Genomic DNA, 18,813 nt, shown 5'->3' with positions numbered 1-18,813 from the left:
CTCTGACCTTAGTTTTTTTGTTTTGTTTTGGTCTGTGAGATGGGCTCTGTGATGATATATTTTTGTAGCAAAGACTTTCCCAGGTATTAATGGCTTAACCTCAAATATCCTTAAGGCCCAAACTACCTTTTTGAAGACTAGTTAGGATGCTGTTGCCATGGCTCAGGGGGTAGTTGTTGGAGGCTTGAGTTATAAACGTGGTAAAGGGAGTGATGGATTCCAGAGACGACACAGAAGTAGGAGCAACAGGGCTCGGTAACTGACTGAATGAGGGGGTCCAAAGGGAGGGGTGGGGGAGGATTCCAAGGCCTCTCTGCATGAGCTCTGCAGCCTGAGTGACTGAGAGAAGGTGGGACCAGCTCAGTTTCATGCCCCTCATTAACCCTGCGAGGTTTAGGAACTCTTGGTTGTTCCAAACAGAAACACACTGGGTCCGTATTCATTTTAAAATAATGACTGACATTGGAGAATCGCAACCTCACTGCCTAAACTGATGTTGTTCTATTTTGATTACACAGCATTCCAGTGTCTTTCCATCCTCCCCTCCCTCTGGACTTTCTGACGAGCCCCAGTCTGCCTCTCCTTCGCCCAGCTACATGTGGTCCTCCAGTGCTCCACCCCGATACTCTCCACCTTACTATCCGCCTTTTGAAAAGCCACCCCCTTACAGCCCCTAAAGAGGAATGTCTGCTGGCTATTGAGATTGTTGTGGCTTTTGTATTTCTGCTTTAGTGGAAGTGTGTAGGGTACAAACTTTAAAGTGTGATTCTTATGCATAAAGTTTTGCAATGGCCTGCCAGGCTAAGGAAAGATAGGGAAGAAGCTTATTTGTTATCAGTGCAGAGCAGGGGTGGCTAGACTGAGCCCAGCACTTCCAAGAAGGGCAATGCAAGGCTGGAGAGCCATCCCAGCAAGCAGCTTGTCTTGTTTGGACCTGCGTTACCCTATGGCCCCGCCTCTGTGTGCAGCAGAAGTGTGGTTGCCATCTGCTTCACTTTGTGTAAATGGAGTGTTGTCCTCCGGACGTTGGCAGATCGCCACCCTAGCTCCTTGGTTGAAGCACCTGGCTTATAGGCCCTGTCTTTCCCTACCACTAAAGTCAGTCCCTAAGGAAAATTTCCCAGATGATGGGGCTACACGGTAGTTCCAATGCAGAGAGTTCTAAGATTTTGTTTGCTTGTGTCTGGATGCTGAAAAAAGCTGCCCATGTCTCTTACTCCTTTCTTCTCTGTATTGTAAAAATGGCTATTGTGATCATTCAGCTCAGCTTCTGTGATTGGTACCTCCCAAAGGGAAAAGTGCAATAGTCCTTTGAGTAGTGGGGAACAGGATTGATTGTTCAAGAGGCACTGAAATACACAGAACAACATGTGAGATGTTTTAAGTGGATCTCAGTTATACATCGGGTAACTTAGGAGACAGCGGTTCTACAACATGTTGCATTTGCTGCAGGAGATACAAATCTTACGGTTAAAATTGAGTTCAAAAATGCTAGATTAGGTTCTTGGGTCGTGTTATGATTGTTACTAATCTTTGTGACTGTTTATCTTCAAATATTGTGCTTCAATCCCAGCAAACCGCACGTATCCTGCACCCCACCCCCAAAAGAATCATCTGTATTTTAATGCCACTGCTCTTATTGGTCCTTTTTTCTGTTGAGACCAGTCATGACAGCGTTCAAGATTATGAAAGTGTTACAATGCCGCTTTGTCTGCAATACCTCAAATGTAGCCAACTTGACAAATTCTTAAATGTTATCGTAGATTTAAAATCCATCTGGCACATTGTGGTAGGTGTTTGTACAGTTCTTTTAATTATACACAGCTTTAAACCTCAATCTGATGAATTTAACACTTCGGCACCATGCCTTCACTTCAGAATGAACACTTTCATTGTGATCTTATGTTAACCTGAGAATCGATTGATTTAAAGGAAGATTGATAATCCTACACTTGTACAACATAAAAATACAGGGCTACAGGAGGGTACCTAATTAGTTCTGCAAACACAGAACACATACAGGAAAAATTTCCAGCCAATTTCGCTACCTCCCAACGTCATGGATTAGAGGTAGCAGGCAAATGCTGGTGCTCCCATCTACCTTGTAGACACCCAGCCATCAAGAGTTACCAAGGTACAACCAGTGTGCTCATTGTTCACAGTAAATGTTTGCAAAACATTCAGTTTAACTTTCGGCATCACGACTGATGTCTCATCCGGATTTCAAATCTGAACAACTATAATCCTTTTGCGTTATATAAAGTTACTATTATTTTCTACAGTTCTGAGCATATTAAAATTCTATTGGATTTCAAAAAGGGACTAATAACCAATTGACTTACTATACAAATATCAACTTGTAATACTCAATGAAATTTCTTGCTGTTTACACTTTACATTTTGCTTTAGTGAACGTGTATGGGTATTTAATTTTTTTAAAGGCACCATTACATAGTATATCCTACATTTATCACATTTCTTAAAGTGTTAAGATTCTATGACTCATTTCTATGTATTTTTCTTACTTTACAAAATAACTTGAAACAGTATAGATTTTGTAACACTTAATTTGAGCAGCTTGTTTTTTTATCACATTGAACTATAAAAAGTGCATGTTACCTTAGAAAAGTTAATATTTGCTGCTTTACTCTTTTGCAAAAACATTTGCTGTAATGAAGGAATTTGTATTTCCAAAATGTACCTTGACTGCATTTTGTAATATTTACCGCTTTATTCCTAATTCTGCTTTAAAGTATTGAACTGGGCATGAAACATTAAAATATTAATCCAGAACCTGTATAACTGGATGTTGCTTAAAATCTGTATCACTGCCATGTTGGAAACCCAGACTGCTTTTGTGATGTTTCAAATTAATAAAACTATCCTCCTCCTTATCAACTTACATGTGTCTTCATGGAATCAACAGACGTATCACAAACACTCTAAAGCAACTGACAGCAGCTGACTCACTTTTGACTATTATGGTTCAAGATAAAATGGGCATGCGATTAACCAACATATAAAACCTAATGGGAAATTCTGTCATGCTGTCATCAGAAATACAGTTCCAGTCTCCTGCTACAAAAACTGAAAAACAACAGAACATAAGATATATAATTTCTGAAAGATCATCTTGTAAAAAATGCACTCAAAAATCAGAATTAAAACATTTTATTTTTGCCGTAAGAAGCTCTACGAACTAATAGGTAACGGTTAATGAAAAGTAGAACTTAAAGTCATGACAGAGAAGAGTGAACAAGTATGAACATTACAGTATTGGATGGAAATGAACAAGGTTTCATATGATTGACAGAGATGAGAAAGCCAGTGCTGCTGAATTAGTATTTAATTCTTTAGAATATGCACGCCTTGACAATACAAAATACCTTCATCATTTTTACCATTTGTTTTATCTTTTTGGTACAATGGGAAAAACCCAGCATCAATTCCTCATAGTGGTTGTGTGGGGGGGATCATTACCACCAAAATGATAATCATTTAAGATTTATTCTAAAGTGAATCTTGCAAGATTGCTACAACATTTAAAAATCTTTGCTTAGTTTGAGCACTTTCATTTTCTGTCATCTCTTTTAACAAATTGCTATTTCAAAGTTCCTATCCAGAATATTTATAGGTAATTTAGCACAGGAGCAAATTTGAGGCCAACTTGAAAGGAAAAAAAGGAAGTTCAACTGCCAGAAAACTAAGTATAAAATAGGAACACCCCATGACAAGCTTTGAACAGCCTCTTGCCACAGATTTCCAACCCCATAAATACTGGGGGTGAATGGTTTTAATCCCAAAGGAGTATTCCGCATGAATTCTGAACTTTGGATATAGAGACTTGTAGAAAAACAGAAGACCCTGACATACATGCAAGTAAAAGTCTTCTGGCAAAAATACAATTTAAAGTGATTTTTCCAGTTTTCCTCCTCCCAAAAAACTCTAGAAGATACCTTCAGTAGGCAAAGTTGAAATTTCATCCTCAGAATTTACATAGAGCACAGCAGCAGCAAATAATTATATCCAGATTATTAAGAATGGATAGTTTTCCATTATAGAATTAACTCCTGGTTTGTCATAATGGCCTTGTAGAAACCACCAAGTTTTATTATGACAAACTAATTTATCTAGCAGTTAAGTCTGAAAGGACTGGAAGCTCTGCTGGTATCAGTATCATTCACACTTGTAGAAGAATTATGTCTAACTGGTAAAACAGCATTAATGAAACAAACAAATTTCCACTGAAAATATTTCAGAGTGTACCCTATAGTCAAAGAGTAATGTTATCAGTACCTACACAGAAAGGAAACAGATATTGCAATTCCAGAGATCAGACTCTTAAGTTGTAAGGTAATTTAAAAATTTCCAAGGATTAGTTTACAAAATGGTCTTAAGGTCTCAACTCACAGAACAGAAAACAGAAAGATGCACATCATTCTAATCCTTGGTAAAGCAAAGGAGTATACTATTTTTCTTTCTTCTCATATTACTGCAAATACTGATGCCTGATACCCTCAGCTACCATCTTAAGAAACACTGAAACCATTATCTTCAAATCTAGATTACTGTCAGAAGAATGACATATACATGAGAAATTATGATTAAAGCTTTAAGTTCAAAGTCAAGAAATAGACTATTTTCAAAAATACGTGGTTAGGGAGAAAGAAAATATCTATGTTGAATTAAGAAATACTTAAGCAAGGTTACAAATGACTAATAACTATGCACAACAATCATTTTCAGTATCTATTAATTTTTTTCCTTTGCAAAAAGTCATTTACAGAAGTTCGACAAGTCAATCCTGTTATAAATGCTAGGCTATATATTTGTTCCAACCTGCTTCCCTTTTAGTACTAGCACTTCAATAAGTTTTGACTTTATTTTCTAAGTGTTTAAATATGTGTCATTTTAAAAGGGAGAAAGGTGGTATTTATTGTTCTCAAGATAAATGGGAATCAACAAGCCCATTTAACTTCCACGTATAGCTTCTGATTGCTATAATACTGCAGCAATTTGCAGATGGAATGGAACTTATTTTAGAAGGAGTAAAAACCTAAAAGGTCTTGCTGAAAGGAAAATACTAGATCACTGATTCAACTATGTCAAATAAAAACTTCCTATTAGAGATTCTAAGTAATATGAACATTTAAAAATATATGCCAGTAGCCTCCCGCCCAAAATATATAGGCGTCTCATTTATGAAATTTGTCATTTATAAAGATTTATACATAAAGATTAATTTGGTGGCTTTCAGATTCAAAATTTGAAAAATGTCATGGGAATATTTTTAACCATAACAAGCAAAAAGGAAATCTCCATTTATTTCCATTCTCTGTCGCTATCATATAAGAGTGCAGAATTCAAAACAAATGCGATAGAACATTTCACCTCTTCCTGTCTGCACTACAGAGATTTGTTTTCCTTTAGTATTTTTGCCCACGGAAACCACATTGCAAAGGTATATATACAATAGTCCAGCCACAGGTCTTTTCCAGACTATGGCAATAAAAGGAAGGTTTAATTCTAATTAGCTAAAACTACTTCATTCTTCAAACGAGAGATTTGTCTGCACGGCCATTTTCATGAGGGGCAGGAGGTTGCTATCCATTTGGGTTAGCAGAATACACAACCAAGCAGAGACTTATTCTGAAAATTTCCAGGACAACTTTAGAAGTTCTTGTTTACTTTTTATGCCATATACAAGACACGACACATTTATAGTCTCAATAATAAGAAAATTGAGAATTAATCAGTAAAGTGCTAACACGGAAGGGGAAAGTTGCAAGATATACTAGGGTATGCTAATTACTCCAGTTATTTTCAAAGAACATTCAGACTGCTTCAAATTCTATTCAGGAAACTATCTCTCCAAGCTTTTTTTTTCTTTTTGCCTCTTTTAAATGTGCTGAAAGCTAACTATAAAAATGGATACTTGGGGGGAAAAACTTCTCAATCTCTATTCAAACTTTCAGAATAATTTGCTTCTAAAAAATTATCAACAAATAATCCAACTAGACTACCTTCAGATGACATGGCAGATCAAATCAACTTGTCTTCACCTTTGTTTTACAGGTCTTCTGAAAGCCCTGACCCTTAATCCAAACCAAAACTTTCTGATATTTCAAAGGAGTTCAGTAAGATTCTGGTATTATAAATTCAAACTCAGTACTGCCATCTGTTACATTCTGTTTAAAAATTGAATCATTTTCCTGCTGAATAAAAATATCTTCCCAGGTCATTGGCTTGTTCTGAGGAGTAGATGTGGTCCCTACTGGAGGTTCTTTCCCAGCATCAACCTTATACCCAATACCATCATCCTTCATGACAGGCACGGTGCCTGACTTATCAGAAAGGTATGCATATTGTCTGATCTGTAAAGACCTGCATGGATGTAAACGATAAAGCTTTGAGTCTCCAGAAGGATCTTGACTATGAACTGACTTTATGTGTGAAGACATAAACTGATAGTTGATAAAAGACTTGCCACAGGCCAAACACTGATACCTTCTCTCCCCTGTGTGATGAATTTCATGCTTTGTGCGATATTCTGCAAGAGGAAATACCTTCTCACAGTAACGGCAAGGATACTTCTTCTCCCAAGAATGAATGTTAAAATGTCTCCGCAAGCTTGTCAGACAGACATATGACCTTTTGCATACAATACAGATATAATAGACCCTTCCATCTACAATTAACTCATAGTGATCATCATGTTTTACCTTCATACGTTTATTTGCCGTCTCACTGCTAGATGTTTTTGGTATCTCATTCTCAAGTCTGGCCTCCCCTTCGTCAGGGTCATCTTTGACAGGGATCACTATATCATAAGTATCTTCACCAATATTTGCATAAACCTTGCAACCCGTCGACAAGCCTTCAATTTCAGTAGCTGTATCTAAAGTGATAATCTTCTGACCCTCCATTAGATGTTTTGATCCTAAACCTGGATCATTAGTGTTTCTAGTAATTATATCTGAAATTTTTAAAGAATTAGAAAGTGGCTCTTGCAGAAGTGTAGGAATCTGCATCTTCTGTATCAACGATCCATCAAAAGCAGTATTTGGGGGGATCTCAGCCTGTGGGACCAAAGATGTATTACTGACCGCCGAGTCTGGACTGGAGCTAATAGTGTCATCATCATCATCTATAATTTCCTCCTCCTCCTCTTCATTGGCCTTGTTTCCTGTTAAAACAGCACTGTTTGGTGGCTGCTGATTCTGCACAAGTACATTGATTGAAGGAGACATATGATTTGAAAGTGAAGAACTGACATTTGGTGGTGTAGTAAGTGATGTCTGATTTAACAAAATGATGTTGGGAGTCAGATGTGTTGGGGCCGAAGATACCAACAATTTTTCACTTCCTTGTGTTTGGTTCAGAGTTGCCTGATTCACAGAAGTAGGAAGTTTCTGAGTAGGTGTGATATTTGTTAAAGGGGGAGAGCTATTGCTCACACAAGGTGCAACATCTGAAATAGCAACAGAGCCTGGGTTAGGCTGGACCTCTGCCACTGTATTGGTACTCGGCAAAGTCTCCTTTGCAGGCAGAATCTCAGAGCAGAAAATGACGTCATCGTCGTCATCATCTGAATCGGTAACAATGATCTTTTTCATCTCATAATCTTCAGCAGATAAGGAAAAAGACTCTGTTATAATTGGCATTATAGTGGCCCCATTTTCTTGGGCTTCATCTTTTGATTTTTGTATTTCAAGGTTCTTGTCACTAGAACCAGGAGGTAAGGTTTCTGCATTACCATCCTGAGCTGTACCTGAGATGCTTTTAACCTGTGACAACGGGACACCAAGCTCTGCTATAAATTTAACTCCTAATAACTGCCCTGATTTAATTAACTCATCAAGTAAATCTGATCTAACACGAACAATTTTAGAACTATAGATATAATTGAGAATTTCTGCAAAGATCTCTGCTCTTATAAAGCTCAGTTCAACAACTTGCCCAGCAACTGAGAAGAGCTGATGGAAGTAAGTACTAGAAGCTGAAAGGATGTTCCTGTGGGCTCGGAATTTTCGGTCTTCCACAATAACGGTAACATCACAGAAGAGTCCATGGCCGCGTTGCTCATTCAAGGAGTTCAGCAGACTGCCAGAGTATTGAATGTCTGTAGCAGAAATCAGTTTTCTACTCTCCATGCCTGTAAGAGAAAGGGAGGGGGAGGATGGGAGATTAGGAAAGAAAGACAAAAGCACGTCATCATTCAGAATTTCAGCTACAGCATCATTAACTAGTTTATTGGAGTTTTACCCAAAGTTTGGCACAACTTTTTGGTTTTTATATAAACTATTCTTACAGGCTGGTTTTTGGACCACATGTCAAATCTCATGACCTTCCCCTGAGAAGAGACAAGCAAGTTTTAAATTGATCTACAGATTTGAACATTAATCTCTTCCTTTGAATCTTAGATACGTGCATCACCACTAAGCTATTTTTAAAGACTAAAATTAATTTTCTTAGTTCCAATTTTGGATTTTCTCCTCAAGAAGAGTTAAGAGTTAATTTTTTTTTTGTATTACAGGTTATTTTTATTTTTAAAAGCAGAAGCAAATTCCAAGTGGAAGAGCTAAACTATCTGGCATAGTCTCATTAATATGCTGCCTCTCTGATTACTAGCTCCAGAAATTATAAAGAATCGGTTTTAAAACTGATGTTCAAATTCAGTATGATTGTGCTTTGCATCTTGTTCTAGTAGAGTCTCTCTTGCTGGTTTGCTTGTCAGGAGCCAAGAAAAGCAGCAATTTTTGCTTTGGAAAATCCTGTGAATATTTATATAGTATCTCTAAGTTGCAGGGAATTTAAGAAGCTCAGAAGAATTTTGCAAAGTTTTTAAATCAGGGAGTCACTGTATTGCCATGACTAGGAATACACCGTGTCAAACTTGAAATTGTGTGAGTGCTTTCCGTTATTCTCTTGGACCTGGCCTTTTGAATGTTTCTGAAGTAATTTGACGTGGTGGTTTCTACTTCCTCCAAGTATTCCATCCAAGATTATCTGCACTAGTTTGCTAAACTTCCACCAATAAAGGCTGAGAGTTTTGGTTTTGGCTTTTCATAAATACTTGTCAAAATCAGGCAAAAAACACCCCAAAAAAACAATTATAGACCAGACATCACCGCTCATGTAACTTAGCCTCAAAATTCTGTTGTTCTTGGTTGAGTCTTACAAACAGAATATTGCTTGAAGGAAGCTGGAGACGTAAGTTTTTATACTATATTATCCCATTTATATAAAGTTCAAAAACAGACAAAATTAATCCCTGGTGTTAGAAGTCCACATAGTGGTTGCCCTTTCGGGGACAGGGACAGAAGTGACAGAGGAAGCTTTGTGGAGTTCAGGTGATGCTCTGCTCCTTGCTCTGTTTTCTGGTTATACAGGTGTGTTCACTTTGTAAAAATATATCAAACTACAAACTCACGATTTGGGCACGTTTCTGTATGTAACTTACATTTCAATACAGAGTTTACTTTTTTAAAAAGAAAAAACTGGCTGATTCTCTTTAAAAAAAAAACAAAACTGATTCTCTTTGAGATTGTGAAGCGTTTCAAAGAGTGATTCTAAGTGAACAAGATTGGCTTCCAAGAGGATGTTGCTGCAATGAGCCAGTGACTGAAAGGGGAACAGAATCCTTACATAGAAAGACTTGGTTGTACCATACGGACTCTGCCACCTGACTCTATGAAAGAAAAACTTGCACTGCATGGGGTTCAGCAATTTTTCTCAAGGGACACTTTCATGCTCCCCCAACCGAGAGGTTGTTTGTGATTAAGAAGCCAACATTGTCTTTCTGCTCTTTAAAATATGATTGGAAAATAAGAAAGACATTTAGGGGGAAGAGTTAATTTTTAACTGTCTTAAAACTTTAAGAAAAATCTTATCATGAACACATAAAAGTTATTTCACCTGTAAATGAATGTTTTGAATGTCAGAAAAGCTTGGTGTGTGCAACACTGAGTCCAAAATATGTAGTCTTCCTAAATTTTAACTTATCTTTAAGAACATATTCAACAGCTATTCCCTGCAGCCAGTGACTAAATCAGCATTTATAAACACTGGCAATTATTACCTCTATTATTTTTCTATTCTTATTTTGATTGGGATGCCTCATCTGGATAAACTATGAAACACCTTTCTTACCCTCTCCTCTTTCTTCTTCCCCTTGCCACTTCCCCTCACCTGCCTACCCTTACAATCTCCAGAGGCGGAATGTTAAACAGAGTGCCAAATGAAGTCAACAGATGCTGTTGTGAAAAAATAAAACAAAGGAAAAGAAAAGTTTACCATTTCTTAAAGCTCATTTGCATGAAAACACGAAACATTTAATTTTGTTGGTAAAGAATCATGAGCATTGATATGAGAACTTTCTTCACACCAAATGAACTACTGAAAATGAAGATATAAACTTACTGGAACAGAGCAGACATCACTCTAGAAAAAAGGGGAGGGGGACTGTCAATAAATAGTATTGCTGTGTACCACCCCCAAAACAATTTTTGGCACTTTGCAGAAGATATATCCAGTAACAATGACACGGATTTTAAATAAATAAATAGATAAATAAATAAATACATGTATATATAATTAAAAATTAGTTGACCTGAGAAAACCATAATTCAAAAAGAGTCATGTACCACAATGTTCATTGCAGCTCTATTTACAATAGCCAGGACATGGAAGCAACCTAAGTGTCCATCGACAGATGAATGGATACAGAAGATGTGGCACATATATACAATGGAATATTACTCAGCCATAAAAAGAAACAAATTGACTTATTTGTAGTGAGGTGGATGGACCTAGAGTCTGTCATACTGAGTGAAGTAAGTCAGAACGGGAAAAACAAATACCGTATGGTAACACATATATATGGAATCTAAAAAAAAAAAAAAGGTTCTGACGAACCTAGGGGCAGGACAGGAATAAAGACGCAGACGTAGAGAATGGACTTGAGGACACGGGGAGAGGGAAGGTTAAGCTGGGACGAAGTGAGAGAGTGGCATGGACATATATACACTACCAAATGTAAAATAGATAGCTAGTGGGAAGCAGCTGCATAGCACAGGGAGATCAGCTCGGTGCTTTGTGACCAACTAGAGGGGTGGGATAGGGAGGATGGGAGGGAGACACAAGAGGGAGGAGATATGGGAACATATGTATATGTATAGCTGATTCACTTTGCTGTACAGCAGAAACTAAACATTGTAAAGCAATTATACTCCAATAAAGATGTTAAAAAATAATAAAATAAAATAAAATAGATAAGCGGGGGGAAAATTAGTTGATAAGTACTTTTGGTAAAGAAACACTTTTTATTGCTAATATTCTTTCTCTTTAGAGTTACCAAAATAGTACCACTGTCACAGTTCTTAAGTTATATACACGTGGAAGACAGGGCGTCTCAAATATCTTCTAAATTTTTCAAAATAATAGCTTAAAAACAAAAAATAGGAGAAAAGTCTAGAAATCAAGGATTTAAAACATCATGTTATAAGGCATTGCTTGTTAACGGTACCAAGGAATTCCAGGTTACCATAAAGGCATTCATCAGAAAGGGTGACCTTTGGACAGCGAGCCAGCAACCTGGGCTTCCGAAATATGGGGATTTCGACACAAGTCCCTTTTCAGTGGATAGATAGGTTTTCTGAATATGGTCCCACTATTTTTGTCATTTGCAAATGGGTGTTCCCAATGGGGGAATTATTTAAAGGTACGTGTCCAGGTGACACCGGGACTTGGTTTCATTTTGTTGTTTAGGTTTCCTCCTCTTCCCTGTTAAGGTGGATCCAGGAACAGCACAAATCGGTCTGAACCCACCCCAACCAAGATTTGCGACCCGACTGTGGAAAAGCCGTTCCTCATTCCTGTGAGACAAATCCTTGACCGAGGGCAGGTGAAAGTGGAAAAGAGAAACATCACCCGCGAGACTGAAACAACCGACACGCGGCTCCCTGCGGCAGCTGAACCCCATCTTCCTCCCTCCACCCCCTCTTCCCATTCGCACCCGGCCGGCTGCAACCGAGGTTTTTAACCCCGATTCACGCGGAAAAGCAGCTTCACGCAAATACAGATGGAGGTCCAGCCAGCACAGTCAGGGCGGGGGTAGTAAGGCGAGGCGAGCCGGGGAAAGTAGAAGGTGGCGAACCGGAGGGTGGGGTGTTGGGAGGGGATGAGGCCAAGCAGGCGGCATTGTTATGCCCTGGGAAGGGGACGGAAGGGGAGGATGGGCCAGGCCGAAAAGCTCTAAATCAAAGTAAGGGCTAGGAGGGGAAAAGAGGCGCAAAAAGGCAGGCAGAGGGGCGAGGAAAACGCCGAGTGGTTCTCCGCGGTGGGCTCCCCACGCTCCGGGCCTACCCCGGGCGCCGGCAGCCCCTCGGCCCCTGACGGCGGAGGGGACCGCGCCGCGGCCCTCCCGGTTCGTCCCCTCCTTCGCTCCCGGGCCCACACAAAGAAAGGGCCGGAGGAGCGGAGACTCCGTCTCCGCCGCTTCCTGGTTCAAGTGAGGAGAAAGCGAAGGCAGGCGCGGCCCAGGGACGGAGGAAGCAGGCGCGATCCCTCGCCCCCTCCCGGGTCGCGGCCGGCTCCTCACCTGCTTCCCGGCGCCGCAGCTTCTCGTCGTCGGGCCGCGCGGAAGGGTGGGAGTCCTCCAACAACCAGAAGCCGGACTCCGCGGCGACTCGGCTCCTTCTTTAAACGTCGCTCCAGTCTTGGTCGACGTCGACGCGGCTACCGCCTCCCGCCGCCACCGCTGCCACAGCTGCCCCAAGCCGCCGACAGAGGGCACCGCGCGGGGGCCAGGCGCCGAAGGCAAAGGCGCCCTCCTCTTCCGAGTGCGGCTCGGCTCTTTCCGGAGGGGTCCGAGCGCTAGGCCGCCCCGCTTCGGCGCCCCACTCCGCCTTCGGCTCCTTCCGCAGGGGGCGGAGGAAGACTGGGAAGTACCGGGAGAGCTCGGCCCCTTCCGGAGGGCGAAAGGGTGGGAAAAAGGAAAGGGAAAGACGGGGTAATGCGGTCACAAACGGTTGGGATGCGAGGGAAGCTAGTCGCTTTCATCTACGTTCCGTGTAAGCTTCTAGGGAGTAAAAACTTTGAGAGACTAGACGGGTTTCATTTCTTTTGAAAGTTTGAAACTGCTCTATTTAATAGCCTGTTTGTTAGATGATAAACCACCTTGAAATATAATCAGAATAAATATAATCAAACAATGTATCGACTCATTATGATTTATGATAATCCAAGTTCTAGGATAACACGATAACAACTGCATTATAATATCTACTTTGGAGAAATAAATTCAGTTTTTGGACAAGTACTATCTTCTTAACTGAATACTAAATGATGCAACACTATGTTAATTCCTTCATTTCACCTATCGTTTTCTGACCACCTGTTTGATCTGTACCAAATCTTATGTTAGGTTCTGTGGAATACAAAAATGAATAAACCAAGGTCTCTACCTTTTCAAAGAGCTCAGTAGATAGGTACTCAAACATCGACAAAATATTTTTAAGGTGCAGAACACAGAGAAAGGAGTAGCAAACTGAATTTGAGCTGCATCTTGAAAGATAAATAATATTAACACTTGCATTGTTAATTTATTATTTTTATTTACATAGCATTTCCTCCTCAGAGGGCTTTACTGTCTGAACATAGTAGGTGTTCAATAATTGTTTAGTGAATGAATATATGAATGAGTTGTGGTAATTTTAAAAACTCTTCTGGTAATACACTTCCGACTGAGTACCACGATGAATGAAGCAATGGGATGGGTGTTTGGAGAGCAAAATATTTCCCTTTAGGCTGGTTATTGATCATATTCAACTAAAGAACAAAATAGCAGCATTTTCTTCAACAATTAGAGCCATTTACTACCTTCATTTTCTTTTCTAAAAATATGTATAGGATAATATTGCATCAGTTTCCGAAAACTTGAATTGGCACTTATTTACCATTCAGTTGGAATGTCCACCAGGATATTCCAGAATAAAAACAGATCTACTAACTATCTCTAATTTTCTTCAACATAAAATCAGACAAAGATGTCATCATCTATCGATCTCTCATCTATTCTACATTCTCCTCAATAAAGTAAAGCCACATAGCATAACATCAAAGTAGTGTAATACAGCTGTATTTTCACATGGAGATAAGAAATCCAAATGAAATTCCTTAGGCATTTCTCCAAGGTTTGGTACTGTGGGAAAACAATCTATGTGGGAATTACTGCATTATTAGTTTTTGATTATGCCTTAAAATTATGAAAGTTTTATTGTCTAATATAAAAACATTTCATGGAAAATAGGAGTGTGCTGTTGTAAAAGAAACTAAGACAGATGGTAGTATTTTCCTGGTAACTGAGCACTTAACAAAACTAGTTAGCAGATTAATGACCATTTTTCTGAGTCATCCTCCCCCAAAATTTAGTAGCAAAAAAAAAAATTTAGGAAATAAGACAAAGTACATTTTGAAAGTTTAGGATCTATTTATCTTTCAGTAGCTTAGTTGACTAAAACTAAAATGAGACATTTCTTTGAAATACAGATCACAGTGGCAGTAGCTGCCACTCTTGATATCAAATGTGTGTTGGTTACCTCTCAGTAAATTGTAAGATGCAATACATTTTCTTTTGCACCAGCACCAACAGCGCCAAGGCCCCCAACAGAATTGCCTTCCCTTTGTCCCTTTCCTGAAAGGGCTTTAAAAGTGTGGAGCCACAACTGAGGTATGATGAAGGCCTATTACTTCGAAGTGCAGGAAACCGTCTCTTCCCTTCTGTCCATGTCGCTCAGCCCCTAACTCAGCAAAAACTAAGCTAAAATTTAAAAGCTACCTATAACCCATGCACCTAAGGTCAATTAATCTATGACAAAAGAGGCAAGAATATACAATGGAGAAAAGACAGTCTCTTCAACAAGTGGTGTTGGGAAAGCTGGACAGCTACATGTAAATCAGTGAAGTTAGAATACTCCCTCACACCATATACAAAAACTCAAAATAGTTAAAAAACCTAAATGTAAGACATGACACCATAAAACTCCTAGAAAGGAACATAGGTGAAACATTCTTTGACATAAATCGTAGCAATATTTTCTTAGCTCAGTCTCCCAAGGCAAAAGAAATAAAAGCAAAAATAAACAAATGGGACCTAATCAAACTTAAAAGCTTATGCACAGCAAAGGAAACCATCAACAAAACTAAAAGAATGGGAGAAAATATTTTCAAACAATGCAACTGACAAGGAGTTAATATCCAAAATATAAAAACAACTCATACAACTCAATAGCCAAAAAACAAACAACCCAATCAAAAACATGGGCAGAACACCTAAATAGACATTTTTCCAAAGAAGACATACAGATGGCCAATAGGCACAAAAAAAGATGCTCAACATCACTAATTATTAGAGAAACGCAAATCAAAACCACAATGAGATAACACCTCACACCAGTCAGGATGGCTGTCATCAAAAAGTCTACAAATAATAAATGCTGGAGAAAGTGTGGAGAAAAGGGAATCCTCGTACACTGTTGGTGAGAACGTAAATTGATGCAGCCACTATGGAAAACAGTATGGAGGTTCCTTAAAAAACTAAAAATAGAACTACTATGTGATCCAGCAATTCCACTCCTGGGTATATATCAGGAAAAAAACAAAAACTCTAATTCAAAAAGACACACACACCCCAATGTTCATAGCAGCACTATTTACAAAAGCCAAGACATGGAAACAACCCAAGTGCCCATCAACAGATGATTGGCTTAGAGATGTGGTATATATATACAATGGAATATTATTACTCAGCCATAAGAAAGAAGGAAATATTGCCATTTGCAGCAACATGGAGGGACCTAGAGGGTATTATGCTTAGTGAAATAAATCAAAGACAAATACTATATGATATCACTTATATATGGATGGAATCTAAAAATAATACAGATGAATCTATATACAAAACAGAAACAGACTCACAGACATAGAAAACAAACTCATGGTTACCAAAGGGTAGAGGGAGAGGGGGAGGGACAAACTGGGAGTATGGGATTAACAGATGCACACTACCATGTATAAAATAGATAAGCAACAAGGATTTCCTGTATAACACAGGGAACAATACTCAATATCTTATAATAACCTATAATGGAAAATAATCTGAAAAAATTAATATATATATATATATATATATATATATATATATATATATATAACTGAATCACTTTGTTGTACACTTGAAACTAACACAATATTGTAAATCAACTATACTTCAAATAAAAAAAAAGAATTTAAAAAGAAAAAAGTTACCTATAATTAAAGGGGATCCAATGATCAGGAAAGGAATATTTTGGTAGGAAAAGCAGAGCAGACCAAGAAATCTGAGTGGCCTTAACAGCTGCTTTTGGGACAAGGTCTTTGGAAAGTTTCATTAATTTTCTGTTTCTCAACAAGTTATTTCACCTTTCACTTTCTTTTCATCTGCAGGCTTAACCCTACTTCAAACAACGTAGTAGCTTTTAAAGACAAGAACCTTTATCAAATGGATTTGGAGGTATCAATTGTTTCACATTCTAAAAAGATTTTTGATTGGCTGATAATGGAATCAGGTTTTATAACCATGTGTCAGTGTTTGCTTGCCTTTGCCTTTTTTGAACTTGATTATGAATTCCATGAGGCCAGCAACTGTCCTCTCCTGTGTTAAAATGTCAAGAATCTTGTGGATGCTTAATATATATTAATTGATGATGATAAAAGATAAAAAACCGGGACTTCCCTGGTGGCGCAGTGGTTAAGAATCTGCCTGCCAATGTAGGGGACATGGGTTCGAGCCCAGGTCCGGGAAGATCCCACGTGCCACGGAGCAACTAAGCCTGTGCGTCACAACTACTGAGCCTGCACTCCAGAGCCCGCGAGCCACAACTACTGAGCCCGCGTGCCACAACTACTGATGCTCACGTGCCTAGAGCCCATGCTCCACAACAAGAGAAGCCACCGCAATGAGAAGTCCGCGCACCGCAACGAAGAGTAGCCCCGGTTCGCCGCAACTAGAGCAAGCCCACGTGCAGCAACGAAGACCCAACGCAGCCAAAAATAAATAAATAAATAAATAAATTTTTAAAAAGATAAAAAACGGCATTCATTCAGTCCTAGAGCCCTTCCACTGAGTTATGCTTAGCTACACAGATTTAGTAAGGTCACTACACAAGTATAAAAAGAAACCACAGTAAGGTATAGTGGAAAAAACAAAGACTTGGGCAGATGTGAGTGGGTTGGGATTCTGGTACTCCCACTTAGCTGTGTGACCTTGAGCCTGATTCTTCATCTGTAAAATAGACATAATAATACCTTCCCATAGAGTTGTTTTGAGGATTAAATGAGTTAACTACCGATAGTGTCAAACTGCTTACAGTTTCCAAAATATGACATGCTGTTTACTGCTTTCATGTCTGTGCCTGGAACCCTGAGCCTGTAATAACCATTCCTTTTGTATTCACACTGTGCCTCTCCTGTTGTTTGGCAAGTGCCTGGTCTTCAAGAAAGACACAACTCAAATACTAACATGTTTGTGAAGCCTGCCTTGATGGTAGATGATAGACAGATATGGTTACTTAATATTGAATGAATGAGTGTCTGGAACCCAGTAAGTGCTAAATATATGTTTGCTTTTTCATCACTCTCCCCTTTTCTGCTTTATCCCAACAATTCTCTCTTTAAGTGACTTGTTTGATACGGCTGATTCTCCTTTTCTTCTTAAAACCTTCTAAAGTCAATTGGATAAGGATATATAACCCTCCTACTGAGAAAGAGGAAGTGGATATTGCCGACAATAATACAATCTACCCCCCAAAAGCAACAGGTAGCTTATTTCTAATATGAAAAAAGTTGAGAGAATATACTACAAATGTGTCCTTTGTGAAAAATTACTTGGCAATATGAAATCAAATCTGATAAGAAATGAGTCAAAATGAAGAATTAAGAATGGACATTTTGCAGTGCGCCAGTCTATGTAAATGGAGGACTAAGACCAAACAACAAGGTTATGAATATGTGATAGAATGAAACTATTATAAGCCCTGACACAATAAAAATCCATTCATTCATTTGTTCATTAAATACATATCACTTAGTACCTACTCTGTGCCAGGCAATGCTCTACACACTGTGGATACAATCATCATCAAGATGAAGTCGCAGTCTTCATGAAACTTAGATTCTAATGGGAGAGACATACAGTAAACATATTATCTAAATATATAACATAATATCAGATAGTAATGAGTGCTATGAAGAAAAATAAATAGCATAAAGGGAGAGAGAATAATGAGGGTGCTATTGTAAATAGTGTGGTCAGGGACAACCTCTCTGAAAAGATGATGGGTGAGCAAAGAACGGAATGAACTAAGGGAAAGAGCCATGCAAATATCTTGGGAAGAGCACTCTAGGCAGTGGAACATGTCAATGCCCTTCAACCAAAGACCATCAGGAACTTACTCATAGCTGACAAGTTGGGTTTATTATTCTTTGCAGGCAGGCAGAATGAACACCATAGGGAACCATGGGGTGTTTCAGTAAGAGAATGCTAGAAAGAACCTACTATAGTATTTGAGTGATTTACGGGAGGGTCTAAGGAAGTGGCAGTTCGCTCTAAATCAGATGCTGTCAGAAAGCAGGGGCAATTGTATGATTGGGCATCTCAATAACCTCATATATAGGGAGGGCAGACTAGGGCAAAGATAAAGCTGTAATTGATAAAGTAGCAGTCACCCATTTTGGCCAAGAGAGGGGGTGTTTGGTGTTTTCTGGGTGGCACAG

General features: G+C 38.9%; 2 protein-coding genes across 3 annotated transcripts in view; one reads left to right on the top strand and one right to left on the bottom strand.

The window, feature by feature from the left end:
• Positions 1–2,333, top strand: part of TMEM255A (transmembrane protein 255A) — a 47,290-nt gene extending 44,957 nt beyond the window's left edge. For both annotated transcript variants that reach the window (XM_068533283.1, XM_068533284.1), the window contains one exon: positions 519–2,333. In XM_068533283.1, coding sequence (XP_068389384.1) covers positions 519–677 — 159 coding nt within the window. In that variant the 3' untranslated portion in view covers positions 678–2,333. The remainder of the gene's footprint in view (positions 1–518) is intronic.
• An 852-nt stretch (positions 2,334–3,185) lies between these two features.
• Positions 3,186–18,214, bottom strand: ZBTB33 (zinc finger and BTB domain containing 33). The gene is made up of 3 exons (XM_068533678.1): positions 18,136–18,214; positions 12,602–12,967; positions 3,186–8,155 (listed from the first exon to the last, which is right to left on the bottom strand). The coding sequence occupies exon 3, from the start codon at positions 8,151–8,153 to the stop codon at positions 6,135–6,137; it is 2,019 nt and encodes a 672-aa protein (XP_068389779.1). The 5' UTR covers positions 8,154–8,155; positions 12,602–12,967; positions 18,136–18,214; the 3' UTR covers positions 3,186–6,134.
• Positions 18,215–18,813: the final 599 nt, after the last annotated feature.

Source organism: Eschrichtius robustus, chromosome X (genome assembly GCF_028021215.1).
Source record: "Eschrichtius robustus isolate mEscRob2 chromosome X, mEscRob2.pri, whole genome shotgun sequence".
Taxonomy (NCBI): domain Eukaryota; kingdom Metazoa; phylum Chordata; class Mammalia; order Artiodactyla; family Eschrichtiidae; genus Eschrichtius; species Eschrichtius robustus.
The sequence above is the reverse complement of the archived record's forward strand: the minus strand, read 5'-3'. Positions and strand labels throughout refer to the sequence as shown.